The sequence below is a fragment of the Drosophila miranda genome, chromosome XL (genome assembly GCF_003369915.1).
Source record: "Drosophila miranda strain MSH22 chromosome XL, D.miranda_PacBio2.1, whole genome shotgun sequence".
NCBI classification, from domain to species: Eukaryota; Metazoa; Arthropoda; class Insecta; order Diptera; family Drosophilidae; genus Drosophila; species Drosophila miranda.
In genome coordinates this window covers 9,411,286-9,430,283 of record NC_046673.1, presented here as the reverse complement: position 1 = coordinate 9,430,283, position 18,998 = coordinate 9,411,286, and the positions used below count along the sequence as shown (strand labels likewise).

At 43.3% G+C, this 18,998-nt stretch overlaps 7 protein-coding genes across 12 annotated transcripts; 3 read left to right on the top strand and 4 right to left on the bottom strand.

The window, feature by feature from the left end:
- Positions 1-1,389: 1,389 nt before the first annotated feature.
- On the bottom strand, positions 1,390-7,238 carry LOC108161471 (potential E3 ubiquitin-protein ligase ariadne-1). 4 transcript variants are annotated; one of them, XM_017295741.2, is made up of 9 exons: positions 7,042-7,237; positions 5,994-6,170; positions 5,681-5,901; positions 4,815-4,967; positions 4,686-4,742; positions 3,432-4,081; positions 3,224-3,347; positions 2,926-3,152; positions 1,390-2,852 (listed from the first exon to the last, which is right to left on the bottom strand). In XM_017295741.2, the coding sequence occupies exons 3-9, from the start codon at positions 5,897-5,899 to the stop codon at positions 2,771-2,773; spliced, it is 1,512 nt and encodes a 503-aa protein (XP_017151230.1). In that variant the 5' UTR covers positions 5,900-5,901; positions 5,994-6,170; positions 7,042-7,237; the 3' UTR covers positions 1,390-2,770. The 4 variants fall into 4 exon arrangements, with proteins under 4 accessions (XP_017151230.1, XP_017151238.1, XP_017151253.1 ...); XM_017295749.2 differs by having other exon boundaries at positions 5,994-6,125; XM_017295764.2 differs by lacking the exon at positions 5,994-6,170 and having other exon boundaries at positions 7,042-7,238.
- Positions 7,239-9,796: 2,558 nt separating this feature from the next.
- Positions 9,797-11,658, bottom strand: LOC108163324 (transcription factor grauzone). Its single transcript, XM_017298559.2, has 4 exons — positions 11,434-11,658; positions 10,748-11,364; positions 10,495-10,692; positions 9,797-10,432 (listed from the first exon to the last, which is right to left on the bottom strand). Exons 1-4 carry the CDS (start codon positions 11,557-11,559, stop codon positions 9,829-9,831), a joined length of 1,545 nt encoding a protein of 514 aa, XP_017154048.1. The 5' UTR covers positions 11,560-11,658; the 3' UTR covers positions 9,797-9,828.
- Positions 11,659-11,718: 60 nt separating this feature from the next.
- On the top strand, positions 11,719-12,262 carry LOC108163332 (enhancer of yellow 2 transcription factor). Its single transcript, XM_017298573.2, has 2 exons — positions 11,719-11,826; positions 11,879-12,262. Exon 2 carries the CDS (start codon positions 11,893-11,895, stop codon positions 12,160-12,162), a length of 270 nt encoding a protein of 89 aa, XP_017154062.1. The 5' UTR covers positions 11,719-11,826; positions 11,879-11,892; the 3' UTR covers positions 12,163-12,262.
- Positions 12,263-12,308: 46 nt separating this feature from the next.
- Positions 12,309-14,598, bottom strand: LOC108163318 (transcription factor grauzone). The gene is made up of 4 exons (XM_017298545.2): positions 14,377-14,598; positions 13,233-14,320; positions 12,781-13,165; positions 12,309-12,671 (listed from the first exon to the last, which is right to left on the bottom strand). Exons 1-4 carry the CDS (start codon positions 14,503-14,505, stop codon positions 12,333-12,335), a joined length of 1,941 nt encoding a protein of 646 aa, XP_017154034.1. The 5' UTR covers positions 14,506-14,598; the 3' UTR covers positions 12,309-12,332.
- Positions 14,599-15,189: 591 nt separating this feature from the next.
- LOC108164676 lies at positions 15,190-16,008 on the top strand. The gene is made up of 2 exons (XM_017300531.2): positions 15,190-15,421; positions 15,491-16,008. The coding sequence occupies exons 1-2, from the start codon at positions 15,271-15,273 to the stop codon at positions 15,904-15,906; spliced, it is 567 nt and encodes a 188-aa protein (XP_017156020.1). The 5' UTR covers positions 15,190-15,270; the 3' UTR covers positions 15,907-16,008.
- Positions 15,998-16,668, bottom strand: LOC108164677 (transmembrane protein 242). The gene is made up of 3 exons (XM_017300532.2): positions 16,529-16,668; positions 16,222-16,463; positions 15,998-16,156 (listed from the first exon to the last, which is right to left on the bottom strand). Exons 1-3 carry the CDS (start codon positions 16,593-16,595, stop codon positions 16,025-16,027), a joined length of 441 nt encoding a protein of 146 aa, XP_017156021.1. The 5' UTR covers positions 16,596-16,668; the 3' UTR covers positions 15,998-16,024.
- Positions 16,669-16,788: 120 nt separating this feature from the next.
- Positions 16,789-18,324, top strand: LOC108164675 (zinc finger protein 239-like). 3 transcript variants are annotated; one of them, XM_017300530.2, is made up of 2 exons: positions 16,789-16,878; positions 16,987-18,324. In XM_017300530.2, the coding sequence occupies exon 2, from the start codon at positions 16,996-16,998 to the stop codon at positions 17,920-17,922; it is 927 nt and encodes a 308-aa protein (XP_017156019.1). In that variant the 5' UTR covers positions 16,789-16,878; positions 16,987-16,995; the 3' UTR covers positions 17,923-18,324. The 3 variants fall into 3 exon arrangements, with proteins under 3 accessions (XP_017156019.1, XP_017156017.1, XP_017156018.1); XM_017300528.2 differs by having other exon boundaries at positions 16,792-16,927; XM_017300529.2 differs by having other exon boundaries at positions 16,792-16,927; positions 16,971-18,324.
- Positions 18,325-18,998: the final 674 nt, after the last annotated feature.

The following is an 18,998-nucleotide window of genomic DNA, read 5'->3' as shown; positions in this document are numbered from 1 at the left end:
GAATGGATCTTACTGTGATACATGACAATTGAAGTCGGTCCATATTACTAAATATAAACCAATTATTACCATGCAAAAGTGGCATATGGCTATGGCTTACCATATTCTAAAATTCTTTCTTATTAGTCCTCTTTGTTTTCCTTTGAACATCGGCTTTAAATAAATGTTTTCTTGTCGTTATGTTCTGCTTTCCATGATCTTAAATCTTAGATCTATTGCGGCGGCACTAAGGCAAAGTCCTCTGGTCCTCTTGCGACGTTGCAGCACCTTTGTAGCGATCATGTAGAGGCAACATGCAGGCCACCAGTTCTGTTAAAAATCGAATAATATGCAAGGAAAATCGAAATATTTGTGTACAAAATTATGTCTTCCCCAAGTGGAAGTGAGAGTTTTCCCCACCCAAATCCCTTACTGCACCCACTGCACAGCTCCGACTGGTCTTTATCATACCAGATCTGGCTTTCCTTCTCTGTGAAGAAGGATTTATTGTTTTGCAACAATGGTTTCATCGGAGGAGAGACTACTATGAGAGATCCCTTTACATATGCACGCGCCCTCGTCTGGGTCGGAGACTAGAACTGCCAGAGATGGCTGATATTCAACAACGCTTTTTATCATTTATTATGATTATTATCCCTCCCAAAATACCCCCTTATATATATGATTAGCAGATGGCTGGAAAATGTCTGGGATTGGATTTTTTTGGAATTTTTATTTTCACTAATTTTTGCAACATTTCATCTTTAATTATACATACATAGTTTTTCATATTTTTACAATTGTTTTTGGTTTTTTTTTTGTTTTGCTTTTGTTTGTTTTTTAAATATATTTGTATTCCGTTTTGTCGGGTTTTCTTGCTTTTTGTAATTCGAACAACTTTAAACTTTTTACATCAATAAATGAGTGTCTTTTCACTTTCCTTTTGTTACTTTCTTATGATTGTTTTAATTATTTTTGAAAAATTATACTGGCTTGAGAATAGAGAGATGGCTGAAAAATAGGGAAATGTTGGTTAAAGGATCGTGTGTGCCAGTCGGGGAATGGGAAACCATGGACAAATCTGCAGTATGTACAGCGATGCGATCGACAGAAGGAGGTGGAGGCCTCGCCATATATAGTATGTACATATGTATGCATGCATTGTAGGTATTGTAGGTATCTTGGCTATACACTCTTCAAATATCTATACATATTTAGTTACATGTTCTAATATATATCTGTATCTGTATCTGTATCTGTATCTGTAGCTGCATCTGTATCTGGTTCCATCGCATCCATAAGTTAAGTTTATCCTGCCATCCGGTTGCATATTCCATAGTCCGTTGTTGTACCCCTTGGATTAATCGCATAAATGACGAAGTAACTTCGATTTGAATTGAAACATTTCCATTCCATATGCTAAGCACAATTGTTTATTTAAAGTGGGGAAAACAAAATAAATTTAAAGAGGGACAAGAAAGAACTAATCAAACTAAGACACAATTTTGTGCGAGTATGAACCGCATGCATTGTGTGTGGGGAGGGTGGAGGTTGGAGGCGGACAGAAGATTGCACGATGGTTAGATGGATGGTTGGTGGAAAGGTTGCCTCAAAGGGTTACTAGGACGCTAAAATAACAAAAGTTGGGGATCGGGGTCTCGGGGTTTGGGGCAACTACATAAGTATTTCCGCTTACACTTGCATCGTTTCGTATTCTTTAGGTTCTATTGTTTGTATCTCATTTTGTGGACATTGAAATGGAAATTTACTAGTTTAACTTTTTGTTTTTGTTGCATTTGCATTCGGTTTTCGTTTCGATTTTGGTTTCTTGTTGCTTGGATAACATGAAGATCTTGTTTTGCAATTGGTTAACATCAAATAAGTTTCATTAACTGTTGATTATTCGCTTACTATAAGTATTATATGCTGTTGATGAAGATCGATCCTTTTGTGACATTGATTTTGAGCTGTATTATCTTGATTGATCTTGATCTGTTTGCCTTTCTGGTCTGACTTTCATTGATCTGTGTCCTTTGTTGTTGTTATCTATGTGTGGTGGTCACTGGTCTGTATTCTGTATTCTGTTCTGTTCTGATTTGATGCATGTCCTGCGGGACGCAGGAAACTATTTTGTACATATATCCAATATATATACACCCATATAGATTTATACCCTTGCAGAGGGTCGGAGCCAGCCAGGTCATCCACAGCCGAGACGATACAGGCATGTTCTCCCGTCTTCCACTCCCGTCTGTTTCTATGGCAGACCACGGATATAGTACATATCTGGCCGCTGTAATTACACAAATAATTCCGCTGATAGCTAATTGCTGCAAGGGTATAACTAATTACGGCATGCCGTAGTTACGTCTTCCTGCATGTTTTCTTGTATATTAATATATTTAATATAGTTTTCTTTCTGTATTAACAATTATTCTGAAATGTTTTCCTCAATTGCGACTTGGTTTCCATTTCCGTTTCCGGTTCCGGTCCTGTTACTGTGCCTTCGCTGGGGCATGCCTTTCTCTGGCTTCACTTTACACTTTGTCAATCTTCATACTATTTAAGGGTGGGGGGGGGCGTGTAGACTAAGGGGGGTAACTTTAAATTTAGATTGGATTCAGTTGGGATTACCCGATGGGGTACGGGTACGGTTACGGGTACGGGTACGGCTATGAGCATGGGCTATGATGGGCATGGGCATGTGGGGAAAGGTTTTCAGCTTGCTTTACACTCGTGTCCGATACATCGCTGGCTTAGCTTAGTTATCATTATCTATCCATGACTCTCGTCATTCTGTATAATCCCACCACTCCGTATCATAGCCCTCATGCACGTGATTGAGCAGTACATCGCAGCGCTTTTCACAATACCTGCAACGAATGGAACAGAAATGGGATGGTGAAAACGGGAGTCATCGCATGAATGATTTCTGGCTCGACAGACCTGTATTTATCTTGCACTTTCTGCTTAATATCAGCCAAATTTTCAGATGTAATATCACGTTCCAAGTACTCGGACAACGTCTCTGTTGCCGACTCCAGATCCTTTTGATTATCAGCGAATATCATGGATTGATTGTTCTTTTTCAAGTAATACGCGAACACGTACGTGTACATTAGAGTCTGGCGACACTGGCAAAGTATGTCGACAGCCTTTTTCAGAAATTGAACCTGCAAACGGACAAAGGTTCTTAGGGCAATCGCCACAGGCAGACAGACAGAGAAGACTCTGAGAAGCATACCTCTATCCAGGACATGTTGTGCTGCTGCATTTCCTCCATCTTCTGCTTCACGGACGCATACAATTTGTTCTCGAATTTCATTGACTGCATGTGGTTCATGTAGCGATTATAGTAATGTAGATACCTGGATGTTGGACAGATACAGAGATGGGATACGTCATTGAAGGGTAAAAAGTGGTTGAAGGTTGAAGACTAAGCGATAACCTACCTGGCCAGCGATGAGCGCAGCTTCTCCTGGGCATCGCGTGCCGTTTTGGCCTCGTCCTCGTCATAGCGATTGCAATTGTACCAGGAGGAGCCGTGCGGCTCCCAGGAACCGAGACACACCCAGCAGAACTCGTATTTGCAATTCTGATTCTTGCACACCATGTGATTGCAGCCGCCATCCTTCTCGATGGTCACACTGCACTTGGGACACTCTTTGGTATTGGCCGCAATCCAGTTGGACGTCTCCGAGTCGTCGTCGCACTTCTTGATCCACTTCTTTAGCCAGCGGCACTTGACCGGATCGTGCCAGTTCTCGCCGCAGGCGAAGCAGAACACATGGCCACACTTGCAATGGACGCGGCGCGGCTCCGCATACGGCACCTTCACCGCGTACGTGCAGTCGACGGACGGACACCATCGCAGCAGCTGGTTGCACTCCACGAAGCTGTTGGTGATCAGCTGCTGGTATTTGACTTTCACCCGTGCATCGATCACCAATTTGGTAACGGTCACATCGTCCACTAGGATATCACAGCCGTGCGCCGCGCACGATATGGTCTGGCCCAGACCCTCCGTCATGATCTTCGTTGTTAGATACTCGCGCCAGCAAATCATGCAGAATCGATGTCCGCACTCCAATCCGGTCATGGACTGCATTACAGAGAAACAGAGAGAAAGAGAGAGAGAGAGAGAGAGAGAGAGAGAGAGAGAGAGAAATGAGAATGGGGCTCGCTCATTTCCTGTTTGGTTCGATTCGCGTCTGCTCTGCTTGATAAGCTATCAAAGAGCTTTTCATTTTGATTGATTCGAATATTGATAGTAGGACTTGGCTCTACCACTCTGCCTCGTGGCAGTGGCAGTGGCGTGGCATGGACACGATGTTTATCTCGCCATAAGCAGGGCACTTGTAGCAGCTCCTATAGTCTTTGAGATCTAGGCGCTCAGTCAGATCTAGACAGACAGACAGATCAAGAATATAAATATTTGATGGGGTCTATGGGGAATATGCTTCCTTGTGGCTTTTACATACAACTACACGAATCTAATCTCCCCCAATACTCTACGAGTAAGAAAATCAGCTTATTTCAGTGATTGAGCCTCTAATTTATGTATCTAAAAGACTGCAACTGGGCAGCTTGGAATGAAAGAGCTTTCTCTCGTTGTCTACATGTTGTCGATGTTTCCGTTTCCTCCATACTGCTCTCCCACAGTAGTATCCAGTAGCTGTCGGGGAACATTTGTGGACGGAACTTACGTCTGGCGGTAGCAGAGAGAAGCATATTTCGCACTCTTCGCACTGGCTTCGTGTGGTCTGCAAGGGGAGGGATAGAGTGGAGATTAGATATAAGTTAATTGGGCTTCAGTAAGTGCAGCAAGTACTCACTCTTTGACGGACTGCTTCGGTGACGTTGTTGGGATTTATGACATGTGCGCATTTGTAGAAGTCCTCGGTGTTATCATCGAAATATTTCTCCAATAGCTTCTCCCTGTCCCACTTGAAGTGATTCAGCAGAATTCGCGTCTTTGTGGTAGGGAGCTTCGAGTGCGACCACAGCAGAGAAATAAAACAAAGAACGAGACAAAGCAAAACGATTGTTAGTGGTTGGGCAACAGTAGCAGGATGATGATGCTGATGATGGGGTCCATCCCAAATTGGCCTTGAAATCAATGCCAAAATCAATATAGTCGGACGACGCCATCAGACCCTGCTGATCGATCGAAGCATGGGAATTACAAAAGCAGAGAGTGAACAGAATGGGATTTGGATTGGGATGCGGATGCCAAATAAATATTGCAGAATATTACACTGCAGTGGAATGAGAGAACAATTGGACAATTGGGCAAATCGACAACATGGATTGCATGCGACTTCAGAATGGACAGATTACACAGAATACGTTACAAATAAAATACTTCTGCAAGAGCAGGAGAATGCAGGCCAAAAGTACGGATTGGATCAACATGGTATCACGGATTAAATAGAAAACGAATGCCAAGCTGCGACCTTGTCCTTGGGTAGAGACAGACGACAGACCCATACAAAATGAGGCACTCCCTCGGACCAAAGAGCAAGATTGACCTTCAATTTATACATGATCTGCAGCAAAGGGGCTGGCAAGAATGGGGGGAGGTGGGGCAGGTTGATTCACACACACGCATACACACAGAATCAAAAATGCAATCACACACACACAACACAGGCAGACAAATGAGCATGTGTGGTCATCTGCAAATGTCGCCTCGCCTCACCTTAAGCAGCAGATTAACATCATCGATTATCTCCCTCTGATGTTGCACAATCTCCTCTGTGCTTAGCACCTTGTACTGGTAGTCATCGGGATCCATCTGGCGCTCCGCGGAGCTGGGCATATCCACTTCCATGCCAAAATCATCATCGCCATCGTCGCCCGACGAGACATTGCCCGAGTCGACATTGTCACAAAAATCGTTGTCGTTATCCGAGTCCATGGCTGTATTGTATGTTTGGATATTAATACACTCAGCAACGATTTAGTTGGTTCTTTTATTTTAATTATTTTTTCACTAAACTGCTTTTGTTTACCTCTTGATTAGATATTTTACGCACTTTCTTCCCCGTTCCGTTGCGGATGGGGTGGGGGTGGTCGGTTGTGGCTTCTTGTTGCAGTGTTTGTTGTGTTTGGTCCAAAATTGTTGCACTAGTTGCACTTAAAGACTAAAATATTGCCAGGTTTGTGTTGTGTAGTTTCCCCTTGCTGCTCTATATACATATATATATATACATATATAACACATCTATCATTATATGTCAAAAAATGTCAAAGTCTGCGGTCACATTAAAGACGAGATTTTCTGGCTACACGTATAACTAATTTTGGTTTTTTATCGTTCAATTGACTGAATAAGCTGCATTTTTTACTAATTTATTCCTAAAGTTTGTTCGATTTTATTCCCTCTTTAGGTCGCACACCTTGCAACTTTCTTAGATAGTATCGGATAAGCGATATTTGTATTGTTTTCTAGTATTTTATAAAACGCGTTATGGACATTAGGAGCATTCTCTCATGAACGGGTTTTTCGTCAGGTGGCTCTATTGATAATTACATCTCTGTGTAGTTACGATGTAGTAAAAAGTATTCAATTTTGTTGAAATCTTTGTTGACCTTTTTTGTTAAAACCATATTTTCTAAACAATCTCACGAAAGGTAGTACTTATAATGAGCCAATCTTTAGAAAATTGATTGATTAATCGGATAGAAGTATATTTTTAATGCTGAGGGCCCTATCTAGCTGGTAATACCAATCCGAATATCCAAATCGAATAATATAATTTCTAATCATAAACAAAAAAGAACAACCCAACAATAGTTTAACATGCTTTGTTTTTGTTGTGACTTGCTGGCATATATATCTATATACATGCGCGCATATATGTATGCATATGATACACAAATTGTTTTGTACACAGATGGTATGATTTTTTCAAGGCAAAGACCACACACTCGCACTGGCACACGTACGCGCTTATGTATGCATATTTGGCACATACGCGGACACACAACACACACACAAACACACACATATATATAGACAGAAAGCTTATGATGACTTATTGTTGACTTTTTACGCACTTGCCACAGTTAAAATTATCTATACGAGTAATGGTTCATTGTTACAGTTATGTCCGAAATATCAAAGTCCTTGAGAACATTGCTGCCAACTATGAATATCCTAAACTTTCAATTTTAAAAATCGATTTAAATACACGAGCATTTTGAAACATTCATTTTGAGGAAAAACACTGCCTGTTCATTCCGAGACAAGTTCATTGTGAGACGTTCATTTTCGATTTCGATTTTCGAGGTCAACACAGCGCCACCTATCAGATAATTCGCACACCATGTCGGCAGTGTGGTCATACTGAAGACTAGGCTGGTGCTGTACAACGCCGCTTTTAGCCGATTGTGTTCAAAGCCAAGAATTCTGGCGCCAACAAAATGGTGGACAATGCGTGATGATTGAAATTAAAACAACTGATTTATATTTTAAATCTTTATTTCTGGCATCTTTTGGGAAATTTATTGTACAGTAGAAGTAAATACTAGATGTTGCAGCACCACTATAGCCGACTCGTTCTGTGCCATATCTGCGCGCTCGCTCTGATCCATTTCGCCCGTCTTTCATCTCCTTCTAAATGGTGTACCCACCAATCTGAAAGAGATCGCCTCTCTAAGCTCCATCCTGCTCTGAACAAGTCGGCGATAATCAACAAATTTCGTATCACATTTCATGAGTCATACGAAATTTATCAAACATCTTTTTGTTTTGAGATTTTTTAAGGCTCGTAAAACGTTACCATTGCAATGCATTTTTTTGCAACATTTTACGTGCCTTTTTGACTTTTGCCCAGTTTGATTGATTTTCTTTTGTTTTTTTTTTTGTATTTAGGCTCGTAAAACGTTACGTCTAAGGCATGTTCTTTTTTTATGTTTTTTTTTTTCTTTCGTTTTTCATTTCACTCTTTTTCGTGTTCAACAGAAAGACAGACGTGTCAGCCGTGAAAAACAATACTTTTTCCGCGTGCCAAGCAATTTTGTAATTGATTGAAACTCGGAGTAACTTTCATTATTCTTTTTTTAATTCATCTTTGCGCCCACGTTTCATTTATATTTTTCGTTTTGTTTTTTTCTGGCTTCGGAAAACGGTTCGAGCAACTCAACACGCGGTGTTTCTAGGGCGCAAAAACAAATAAATAAAATATCATTGTCTGTCGAGCCGATCTCTGAAGCTATATTTACTATTAACCACACCGCCCCTTTACTTTTACCCCCTTGATAACCATTTGAAACACTCTGAAATAGAAGAAATAGAAAAAATGAGCAATGTAAGCAATAACCAATATGGACACACTAACAACTAACTAAGTCTAGAATCTAGATGATCTCGGCAGTTAGCCCAAGCCCACCACACTTGCAGTTAGTTTGAGAGATTGAGAGCAAAACGCGAGTGCGAGCGGTGAGCAGTGAGAGGGAAAATTATTAATAGGTCACCACCATTTTGTGCGCGTGGCGTGTGTTTGCGAACCGAGCATGTATGCGTTGAGTAACCTTTCAAAGGCAACTGTACCCATTTACGACTTGGTGCGGCCTAAACGAACGTCCCCCATTCTTTCCTAAGGTTTTTGACACTCCTCTTTAAACCACGAAAACTAAAACTAGCACGTTTTTACTCTTCTATGTCTAACGATGATTCTTGTTAGTTCTTTTAGACTAGAAACAAAATAACTTTGCTGAGGGTAAGAGCACCCATATATACAAACGTATAAAACAATTGTACAGTTTACAATTGGATTGGCTTGTCTTGTTTGAAGTATCTTATGGCTTTCTAACATCAGTTTTAATTTAAATTCGATCACTAGTTTTTCTGAATTATTTTTAGCGGGAAAAGAGAAGATCACTTTCAACTTACTTTGGGCTACGAATGACTTTTTTTTTTTGAAAATAGGAGAAGGAAAACGAGCGGAGCAGTGTGACCGCGGATTTATCGTTAAAATATACCGTCCTCAGAAATATACCAAAATATACCGTCTCATTTTAAAAATGTACCGTAAATATACTGACGTATTCAAGTTCTATTTTACATATTCCTCGTTTTTGATCTTCCGTCGAATATTCTCAGCTATATAGAACATTTAGCCATGCCATCATAATTTTATACGATTGATGAATCAATTTTTTTCAAGATTAACTACTTTTAAGTACTTGCATGTATTTTATTTTGACAAAAACAAGGTTTCAACAAAAATGTTCAACAAAAAAAAAAATTTTGTTGCTGGTATTTGAAGACTCATTTCTTGTCAAACAGAGTATGGGCATTTTTATACCCTATTTCGTTAATATTATATAAAGATACTGTTTTCCAAGCTGCTTTCAAACGTAACTAATAAAGACCTTGTCTTAGATTGCATTTTTTTTGCCTATTCATGCATTTGATTAGTTTCTTGTATATAAATCCTGATTCTGTACCAATTCATGGTAGGAAGGAAAATCCTGTGCAGCGCGCTACGATAGACTGATCCGAGCTGCAAACCATCATAGGGGCAGTCAAACATGCGATGGCGCTTATCTTCGACCAGGAGACGATGGCAAGATGCGTCAGATATTGGTTGGCAGGCAGGTCTACGTGTACAGGAGCGATCATTTCCTTTTATCTTTAAAAAACCAATTCCATTTCTACAGCCAACTGATGTTGCGATGTTCCTCCAATAGGGTCTAGACCGGATCTTTATCCTAAAGAGTAAATCAATACCCCACAACAAGTAATATCTAACGCTCTCGATGGGTGAGTGAGGCCAAGGGGGAATGGAAAGGTAAGTGTGTCTAACCATTAATTTAAAGTGTAATTTATTTTGGAATCGATCAGTCATTTATTTCGTTATCCCCTTCATCCAAGAGCATCAGGGAGCCCTTCTCCTTCCGCTTGCTCGGACGTACCTTTTTCTGCTGCTGCAGTGCGGCAACTTGGGGGGCATGCATCTGCCGCCGATGCTTGTGCATGTTGCCCGAATTCTTGAAGGTGCGCTCACAGAAGGCACACTCGTACAGGTCCTGGCCGGTGTGTGTGGCCGTGTGCTCCTCAAGGCCTCGACTGCTCTTGAACTCCTTCCCGCAGTGTGTGCACTTGTGATACTCCTTCGGATGATGGTACCGAATGTGGGCCGCAAGCTTGGCGCGCGAGTCCTTCACCAGGCCGCACTGTCCGCACTTCCATTCACGCGTAGACGCCGCATCGCGATGCATGTACATGTGCTTACGCAGACTGTTCTCGTCGCTCAGCCAGGTCTGGCACTCCTGACACTGCACCTCCGGTAGCTGTGAGCCTTCACGGTGCACGGTGCGCTTGTGCACCAAAAGATTTTGCTTCGTCTTGAACTTGGAGCCGCAGGAGTCGCAGATGAAGGGCACAAAGGTGGGATCGTGTGTGCGACGCATGTGAAGGCGCAGATCTACAGCAGTGCGGAATCTGTGGGAGCGATGAACATATTACGGTTCGAGGTCATGTGCCGGCGCAGTCACGTCACTTACGATCTGTCGCAGTGCTTGCACTTTTCAGTGCGCTCCTGTTGGTGGACACGGGCGTGGATGGTCAGCAGGAACTGCTTTGAGAACCGCTTTGAACACTTGTCGCAGGCGAAGCTCAGCTCGTCCTCGTTGGAATGAAACCGCAGCATGTGGACGTCGTAGCTGATTCTGCTGACCAGCTGCTTTGCACAAATCTTACATCTGCAAGAGATTCAGCTGAGAGTGGCGAAGCAAGTATGGCCGGTGTCTTACCCACCTAAAGTAATCGGGATTGTTGTGCATTCTCAGATGGTCTACGTAAAGAGCACGCTTCTTGTAGCGCCTCTGACAGCACACTACATATCCGGCCGTCTGATGCTCGCTCCGGTAATGACGCTTGAGCTCGGCAAAGTTCTGAAACTGAGAGTCGCCGCCGCACTGACAGCATTCTAGGCGCCCGTGTGCCGCAATGTAGCTATCCATTTCGCCACTATTGCTGCTTCTGATGTCCAGGTCCGACTCAATCTGACGCTTTGGTTTCGGTTTCGCCTTTAATGGCCTGGCCTTCTGGGCGACGCGGGGACGCATGCTGCGGCGTATGGGCGACGGAAGGCGAACCCTTCGCCTGGTCGTCGTCCTGCCACTGCTTGGCAGTGGTTTCGTGTCTATGTCGATCTCATTGTATTCGTTTGTATCGGCTGAGGGGCTCACATCTATCTCTGGCTCGCACAATATCTGTGCCTTGGTGTCCTCGTCGTCATCCGAAAAAGGCTCCTGCTTCAGCGGCAGCCCCAGCTGTTTCTTCATCACCATGGCGCAGAACTGCTCAAAGTCGGCCAGCTGCTGCCAGCATTTGGTGCACAGGCACTTGGACACGGCATCGTTGGGCATCAGCTAATGGGCGGACGATCAAATTTCAATCGTGTCTTGTCTCGAATTTTTGAATCCAATTTTTGTACTCACAACCAACTGCAGGTGTTTCTCTATCAATTCGGCCAGGTTGGACAGCGATGGCTGCATTAGGCTGTCGTCGCAGTCAAAGATGGGGACACTGTGCTGGGCATCTTCGAGACAAAGTCGGCATATCATTTCATAAATGTGAAGTAACAATTTAATTAAATTAAGTGCAAGGCAAAATCTGTTGATGTGTGTGCGGTGTTGCCGGACCGCGGTGGCTTAACAGTGTTGCGCACAGTGACGGCTGCAAGAAATAGCTAGATTTCTTCTGTCAGGTCGTGGGCATTGTTCGCCATCAAGCAAGTGGAAAAAAGGCCAGGAAAACATCTCTAAGAGACACACAGACAAGCGCTGCAACAGCGACCCCCCGAGCGGAAAGAAAAACAGCCCAGTCCACAAGTAAAACTATTAAATGTCAGATTTAACATATCGATGACCATTTTCAACGCAGTTGATAAGTTTACCATGATGTCTGGCGACCGAGTAAAGATAAAAGACCTGCTCAGTAGTCGTCTCACCGAATGCGGCTGGCGAGACGAGGTGCGACTGCTATGTCGCAGCATCCTGCAGGAGAAGGGGGCCATCAGTAGCTTCACCGTCGAGCAGCTGGTCACGGAGGTGACGCCCAGAGCCCGTTCCCTCGTCCCCGATGCCGTTAAGAAGGAGCTCCTGATCAAGATTCGAACCATTTTTAACGAAAACGAGGCTGATGACATCGATCCCGAGGAGGCCTGACATTTAGTGCTAGCAATATCCCGCACGCAAATCCCTTAGACACTATTTTCAATTTTAGAATTTTATTTTGTAATTTTATACAATATATATATTGATTATACACACACACACGCACCATCAGACACATTTCATTCCCTGGGATTAAGATAGGGCCAGGAAGCGGAATGGTTTCAGTCGAGCGTGGGGCATGCGGAGCTGTTGCTGAGCAGCTCAAAGGTCTCTCCAACGGATGGGTCATCCATTAAGTTGGCGGCCGGCGCCGGAAGATTCACCCCAGCAACGGCCACTGTCTCTGACCCCGCCCCCGCCCCCGCCTCCGCCTCTGTACTGGAGAGATGGCCTGAGGAGGAACCCAAGGCGGAAATTGTTGTGGGCTGGGAATACTTGCGCACCCACTCATTTGGATGCATCTTCTTCTTGTGGTTGTGCATGTTGGCGTGCGACTTGAATGTGCGAGTGCAGAACTGACACGAGTACAGATCGATTCCGGTGTGCGTGGCCATGTGTTCCTAAGGAATAGATCAGATCGGATTGGGTACAATTAAAGACGATGATTCCACTAACAGGAAAGGGAGTACAGACTACAGAGTGTAGGATACAGGGGATAACAGTACTCACAACGAGGGCGCGAGGCAGTTTGAACTCCTTGTCGCAGAGGCTGCACTTGTGCCGCTTGGCGGAGTGATGATACCTCATGTGGCTGCTGAGTGCGGCACGAGAGGACTTCTCCGCGTTGCAGAGGGAACAGCGATACTTATTCTGATTGTCGCGATCATCGTGTCGTGCCAGATGCTTGCGGAGACTCCGCTCGTCCCGTAGCCAGCGGCCGCACAGAGTACACTGCACCTCCGCCACGGGCCCATCCGGATGGAGTGCCTTCTTGTGGATGAGAAAGTTGGCCTTTGAACGGAAATGCGTGCCACAGATGTCACAGATGATCGGGGTGAAGTCCGCCGCGTGCATTCGCTTCACGTGGGCGCTCAGCTCAAATTTGGTGCGGAATCTGTAAGGATTAAATTGAATTAAACGACTGCCATTTTGTTACCATGACCCCCCACTCAACCACTCACGTCTTGCCACAGGTGTCGCAGACCTCGGGACGCTCGGTGCCCTTGTGACCCTTAAGATGCATAGTCAGAAGGAATTTCTTGGCAAATCGTGCCTCGCAGATGGAGCACTGATGCACCAGCTCCTGCTGTTCGGAGTGGAAGCGCAGCATGTGCATGACCTGGCTGTTGCGATTCAGGAAGTTCTTGCGGCAGGGCTGACAACTGAAGTACTGCGGGTTCTTGTGGCAGTGTAGGTGGTCCACGTACAGAGTGCGCTTCTTATACCGATTGTTGCAGCACTTTACGTATCCCAGGATATTGTGCTCCACTCGAAAGTGTCGCTTCAGATCGTTGAAGTCCGCAAGGGGAGCCGCGCACAGGCAACAATCGAGCTTCACATTGGCCGCTATAAAGTCGTCCATCTCCTTGATGCTGTTACGCTTTACAGAAGGTTCAGTTTCAGCTTGTACCTCAACAGTTGGATGCTTTCTCTTGCACTTAGTTATAGTCTTGGGACGGCCACGATTTCCACTGGCACGGGTCGGCACGCTGGGAGTGTACTCCGGGTCCGGAGGTGTCGAGTCATTGCCTGATGATACAGCCTCAGGTTTACGTCTAAGATCGCGGGCACGTGCTCGGGATTCGCGGAGTGTGAGTCCAGTGAGGTCCGCCTTCGTCTGTTTGTGCTTCTCGTATTTCTTTTTGATGAGCTGGGAATTCTTTTGGAGGGTTTTACGGGGCCTGCCCCTACCTGGATTTTTGGGTTTCACAGGATCTGGCTCGATGGCGTTGGGCTCGAAGTCCGTCTCGAATCGGTCGCCATCATCACTATCATCATCCTTATCGTCTCTGGCGGCCAATGCGTCGATGACGGGCTCACACAAAATGTGGTCCTTAATATCACCGCCATCGAAATCGATCTTCGACTCGATAGGTGATTCTGTATTCCACACGATAAGACCTGGTTCCGGCTCTGGATCTGAGACCTCGATCTTAAGCTGCAATGCGCGTTGTTTGTCCGCCACCATGCAGCAAAACTGCTCGAAGCTGGACAGCTGCTGCCAGCATGTGGCGCACAGGCAAGTGGATACCGCATCATTGGCCGCAAGCTGGGAATTGAGCGGTGTGAGTAAATGCTTCCAATTTAAAACCTAAATCTACTGACCACCAACTGAAGATGCTTCTCTATCAGTTCCGCCAGCTGCTGCATCGTTTGATGCACTGCTTCTCCATCCTGGTCGAAGATGGGCACACTGTGCTCTGTATCCTCCAGGCAGAGTCGACATATCATCATCTCATTAAAAAAAACAACAACCAAATTTCGTTTAAATGCACGACAGCAGCGCAGCTGTTTACAGGTCGTTGCTGTGATGTTGCAAAGCGTTGCCAGATCGACTGTCTCAGATCTGCCGCTAACACAAATAGAAAAATAAAGCTAGATTTTACCTGTTGGGCAGACATTAATTTATTTCAGATGGTGGGTAATTAGAGTTAAGTATATTCGGAAACGTACTATTGTATGCATTATAGAACTTAATTTTAATTGAGTTTGCTGAATGCCAAGAAACCCCCCCGCGGCAAAATGGGCGAATGTGTGATCATTGGTCGGGTAATGGCCTCCGCGTCTCGCGAAACAAAACACATAAACTACGGATAGTTTCAAAGTATGGAAGATCTCACAGTTCACTAAAAAAATATCTAAATTAGCGGGAAAGAATAGATGATTGGCATCACTACTATTTTACTATTAAAAGAACAGTGCTGGTAAATGTTATCATGTTTTTTATGTTTCCGATGTTTTTTTAAATCAAAGATTAAATTAAGTAAAAAGAAACAAGATTAAGTCAACAATTAATATTAATTAAGGTGGTATTCCCCTAAACTTCACTTAAAATGTACACTGACGATTCACCACCAATCAAAGTAGTTTGCCACAAAACATCGATGACATTGATGTTATCATCGATGTTTCTCCAGCCTTGTGCAGCACTCTTTTCATTCTGAACGCTTAAAACAGCGGAAATATTATTTCATAAATTATATTAATAACTGCACTAAAATGAGCCCAATACCTACTGATGATGTCCCAAATGAGCTGGGCCATGACATATCTGATATTGATCTTCATGATGTTCCGGCCCAACTGGAAAATTCCTTGAAACCGAAATTTCATGAGACAAAAAGTCTCTTCAACATTAACATTGACGAAAGTAAGATTCCCCAGCGTTCACATACATATGTATAAATATTCTCTACTGGTATGCGTTTTGGATTTTCAGTATTTGAAACCACCACTGCGGATGAAGAAGTGCAGGAGTATAAGGATGATATCAAAGCCAGACAGCAGAAGTGGATTGACTTTATGGTTTACGCAACCAAAAAGGGCGAGAAAGCTCTAAAAACGTACGAGGGTACCCTAGCCAACCGTGAGGATTTGAACCCGATCCCTGAGGTCAAGCCCAACGCAGAACAGCAAGCCTATTTGGACCAAGGTCCAGACTTCCAGAATTTTATAAGGGGTCACCTGGAATTCCGTAAGAATTATGAAGTGTTCAAGCAGAAACACGAGGAAATGAGGGAGTTAAAAGCCCGCATAATGCAACGCTGCCGATTTCGCTTAAACTTTGGTGATGCTTACGTTTTTAACCAGAACTTGGGCACAGAAACAACTAAGAAGCCATCAAAACGCGGCTGATGTTTATATATATACTTAATTATTGATGAAAAAACGAAATGTAAACGAAATAAACACCGGCTAACAAAATGGCTTAGCTCCAATCGTATTAATTCTAATAAATTTGAGTTTTTATTGCTTATTCCTTGGCCCAGGAGCCCAAGTATTTCATCAGGTCTGTAAGACTTTCGAAGTCAGTGCGGCTTGCTGGGGGCTCGTCTTTGGTGATGCGCGGCAATGCATTGCCCATCTTCATGCGAAACTCTTGAAACTGAATGAGAAAATGTAGATTAGATATAGCCAGCACTGTCCCACAGCTTGGTTCTTGGTGCCTACGTCTTTGGCTCCGCTCAGCTTCCAGAATCCATAGCAGAATGCTCCTGTGCCCAAGACGGCGTATAGTGTACCCCAGCCAAGGGCTCGTAGGGCCAGGGTGGCGCCCTCGTCCATCAGTATTATGCCCTGTCGAGTGCCCTGCTGCTGTAGCACCTTGCTGTCTGCTTTCTTGGCCGTGGCCAGGGTACGCGAGAAGCCAAAGAGTGCAGAAATACCGCCGACTAGTCCTAGGAAAGCAGCACCTGCATAAAAAAGACCTTCCGTCACAGAATCACTGGAATAACGACTTGGGCTGAAAAGAGCTCACCCTGTATGCGAAACTTGCGTTCTTTATCCGCCGTCACTGCATCTGCATTGGCGCCGGCTTCGTTCATTTCTTGCTTAATTTTTCCGATTGTATTTATTATTTGTCGTAACAGAGGTTAAATTTATTTTTATATATGAATATATCGATATACATTTTTTGTGATATATTTGTATCGATGCATCGATAAAATTTGTGTTGGTGGCTGCAAACTATACATAAATGTGCACACATATATACATACATACATGTTACATATAACAGTCCACACGACAAATCTTTAGCGCCTAACAGCACGTTCTTTAATTACATTTTCTCAAATCAAAATATACAAAAACAAATTGACAAAAAAGGTATCATAATTCATAAAAAAGACGCGGCCGACGGACGATTTGGTTGATTGTGAGGTTTATGGGTTCATTATCGTATTCTATTGTTCATTTAGATTTATTTATTTTCAGGACAAGGCAATGGATCAAATATGCAGAGTTTGCACGGGAAAGTCTAGTGAATTTACAAACATATTTGAGGAGGCACAGAAATGGGACACTTGCATTGGTGATATGATAGCGCAGTGTACCGGGTACGACGTTAAGCGAGGTGATTCATTCCCTGAAAATATATGTCCGCCATGCCTTAAGGATGCAGTAAATGCCTTCAATCTTAAGCAAACCTATGAGCAAAGCCATAAGCTCTACTTCCCAGTGATGAAGAAGGGTATACAAGAAGATCTCTGTGATAGCGCTAAGGACGAGCAGGACTGGGAGCTGTCTGATAGAATAAGTGAGCACTTAAAAAGGGTGGCATCCGATGCACAAATACAAAAAGATGCTAGAGACAACAATGATAATTTAGATAGACCCTATCAATGCTTTTACTGCTCGAAGCTCTTTAAACAAAAATCCCATCTCAGCGAACACATCCGTACCCACACTGGGGAGCGGCCGTATAATTGTACTCACTGCTCGAAGTCATTTCAACAAAAATCTCATCTTCAAGCCCACACGCGTATTCACACTGGGGAGCGACCCTACAAATGCGACCTTTGCTCAATGTCATTTCAACAAAAATCCCACCTGCAAGCCCATACGCGTATCCACACTGGGGAGCGACCCTACAAATGCTCCTACTGCCCTAAATCCTTTCAACAACAATCACATCTCGGCGATCACATCCGTACGCACACAGGTGATCGACCCTACAAATGTGCTCACTGCTCGATGTCCTTTAAGCTCAAATCAACTCTCCAAGTACACACTTACACTCACACTGGGGAGCAGCCCTACAAGTGTTCTTACTGCTCAAAGGGCTTTAACCACAGTACATCTCTTAAAAGACATACCCTTACCCACACGAAGAACGAGCAGACCAAAGAAATAAACTATATTTCCCAGTGATGGGAGAGGACGAAGAGGGTGTCGAAGAAACATCTGTGATAATCTTGAAAACGAAAACTAGCTGTTTGAGAGTTGATACATGCAATTCAAAAAATATGCAGCCTGAAATTACTGAAAACGGACGGTCTCCAGGATCACTTCAGCATACTGATCTGAATAAAGATCTGTCGTATACACATAAACATAATGCAAATAATAAAAAAGATCCATTATAGTCAATAAATCGTACAAGAGCCCAGTCTATTTTCCCATTTCGCTCTTCTATCGAATTTGGCTCTGATTGTCTTGAGAGTATTTCAAATGAAGAAAATTGGTGTTTATGGGCTTAAAAGGCGCCGAGCAGAATATTCACAATTTTTCTCCTTTCTAAATGTAACGCAACGATTTGGTTTGATTCATAAATCGTATAAAATTATGTGGGCATGGCAATATGTTTTATCTAGCTAATAATATTCGACGGAATATCAAAATTGAATAATAGGAACGACTATCCTCTTTTGTTTTTTCCCCTTATTTTTGCTAAAACCTTTTTTTAGACCAAATCCAACAAAAGCAAGTGTTTAAAATAAACTAGTCAATTAGAAAATGGGTTCATTAATTGGATAAAATTATGATATTGGATAAAAATTAATTAGGCATGGCCAATTGTTCTATAGAGCTAGTAATATTCGACGGAATATCATAATCGAGGAATATCCCTTCCAATCCTTGACGGATATCATTATAAGCCGTTTCAATATTCTACCGAAAATAATGATAATTGTGAAAGTTCAGGTGAAAGATGGCATGGATCTACAAGAAGAATTTACAATCGTTAATATTTTCTGCCTTTTACCTCAAGCAGTTGAACTATTTAAATATAGGAGGCTGAAGTGGGCTAAGTTCGTTTTTTCATCATAACGAAACGCTATATTGTTGTTGAGGAGCAAAAATAGCAATCGGCGTAGCAGGAAAACAAGTCAAGTATTTAGAATAAGCCAGTTAAGTAGAAAAATGATTCATGAATTGTATAAATTTATGTGGGCATGGCTAAATGTGCTATATAGGTGAGAATATTACACGGAAGATCAGGAATA

Bases quoted from the DNA above. Each gene is read 5' to 3' on its own strand.
- LOC108161471 (XM_017295764.2), bottom strand. From the start codon at position 5,899: ATGGACTCGGATAACGACAACGATTTTTGTGACAATGTCGACTCGGGC. The intron at 3,153-3,223 runs GTATGCTTCTCA...GTCCGTTTGCAG, and splicing joins ACAACATGTCCTGGATAGAG to GTTCAATTTCTGAAAAAGGC. The intron at 2,853-2,925 runs GTCTGTCGAGCC...CATTCGTTGCAG, and splicing joins AAAGTGCAAGATAAATACAG to GTATTGTGAAAAGCGCTGCG.
- LOC108163324 (XM_017298559.2), bottom strand. From the start codon at position 11,559: ATGATATGCCGACTTTGTCTCGAAGATGCCCAGCACAGTGTCCCCATC. The intron at 11,365-11,433 runs GTGAGTACAAAA...TCCGCCCATTAG, and splicing joins AGAAACACCTGCAGTTGGTT to CTGATGCCCAACGATGCCGT. The intron at 10,693-10,747 runs GTGGGTAAGACA...AATCTCTTGCAG, and splicing joins AACAATCCCGATTACTTTAG to ATGTAAGATTTGTGCAAAGC.
- LOC108163332 (XM_017298573.2), top strand. From the start codon at position 11,893: ATGATGTCTGGCGACCGAGTAAAGATAAAAGACCTGCTCAGTAGTCGT.
- LOC108163318 (XM_017298545.2), bottom strand. From the start codon at position 14,505: ATGATGATATGTCGACTCTGCCTGGAGGATACAGAGCACAGTGTGCCC. The intron at 14,321-14,376 runs GTCAGTAGATTT...CTCAATTCCCAG, and splicing joins AGAAGCATCTTCAGTTGGTG to CTTGCGGCCAATGATGCGGT. The intron at 13,166-13,232 runs GTGAGTGGTTGA...TAATCCTTACAG, and splicing joins TGCGACACCTGTGGCAAGAC to ATTCCGCACCAAATTTGAGC.
- LOC108164676 (XM_017300531.2), top strand. From the start codon at position 15,271: ATGAGCCCAATACCTACTGATGATGTCCCAAATGAGCTGGGCCATGAC. The intron at 15,422-15,490 runs GTAAGATTCCCC...TTGGATTTTCAG, and splicing joins CAACATTAACATTGACGAAA to TATTTGAAACCACCACTGCG.
- LOC108164677 (XM_017300532.2), bottom strand. From the start codon at position 16,595: ATGAACGAAGCCGGCGCCAATGCAGATGCAGTGACGGCGGATAAAGAA. The intron at 16,464-16,528 runs GTGAGCTCTTTT...TTTTTTATGCAG, and splicing joins ACGCAAGTTTCGCATACAGG to GTGCTGCTTTCCTAGGACTA. The intron at 16,157-16,221 runs GTAGGCACCAAG...TTTCTCATTCAG, and splicing joins AGCTGAGCGGAGCCAAAGAC to TTTCAAGAGTTTCGCATGAA.
- LOC108164675 (XM_017300530.2), top strand. From the start codon at position 16,996: ATGGATCAAATATGCAGAGTTTGCACGGGAAAGTCTAGTGAATTTACA.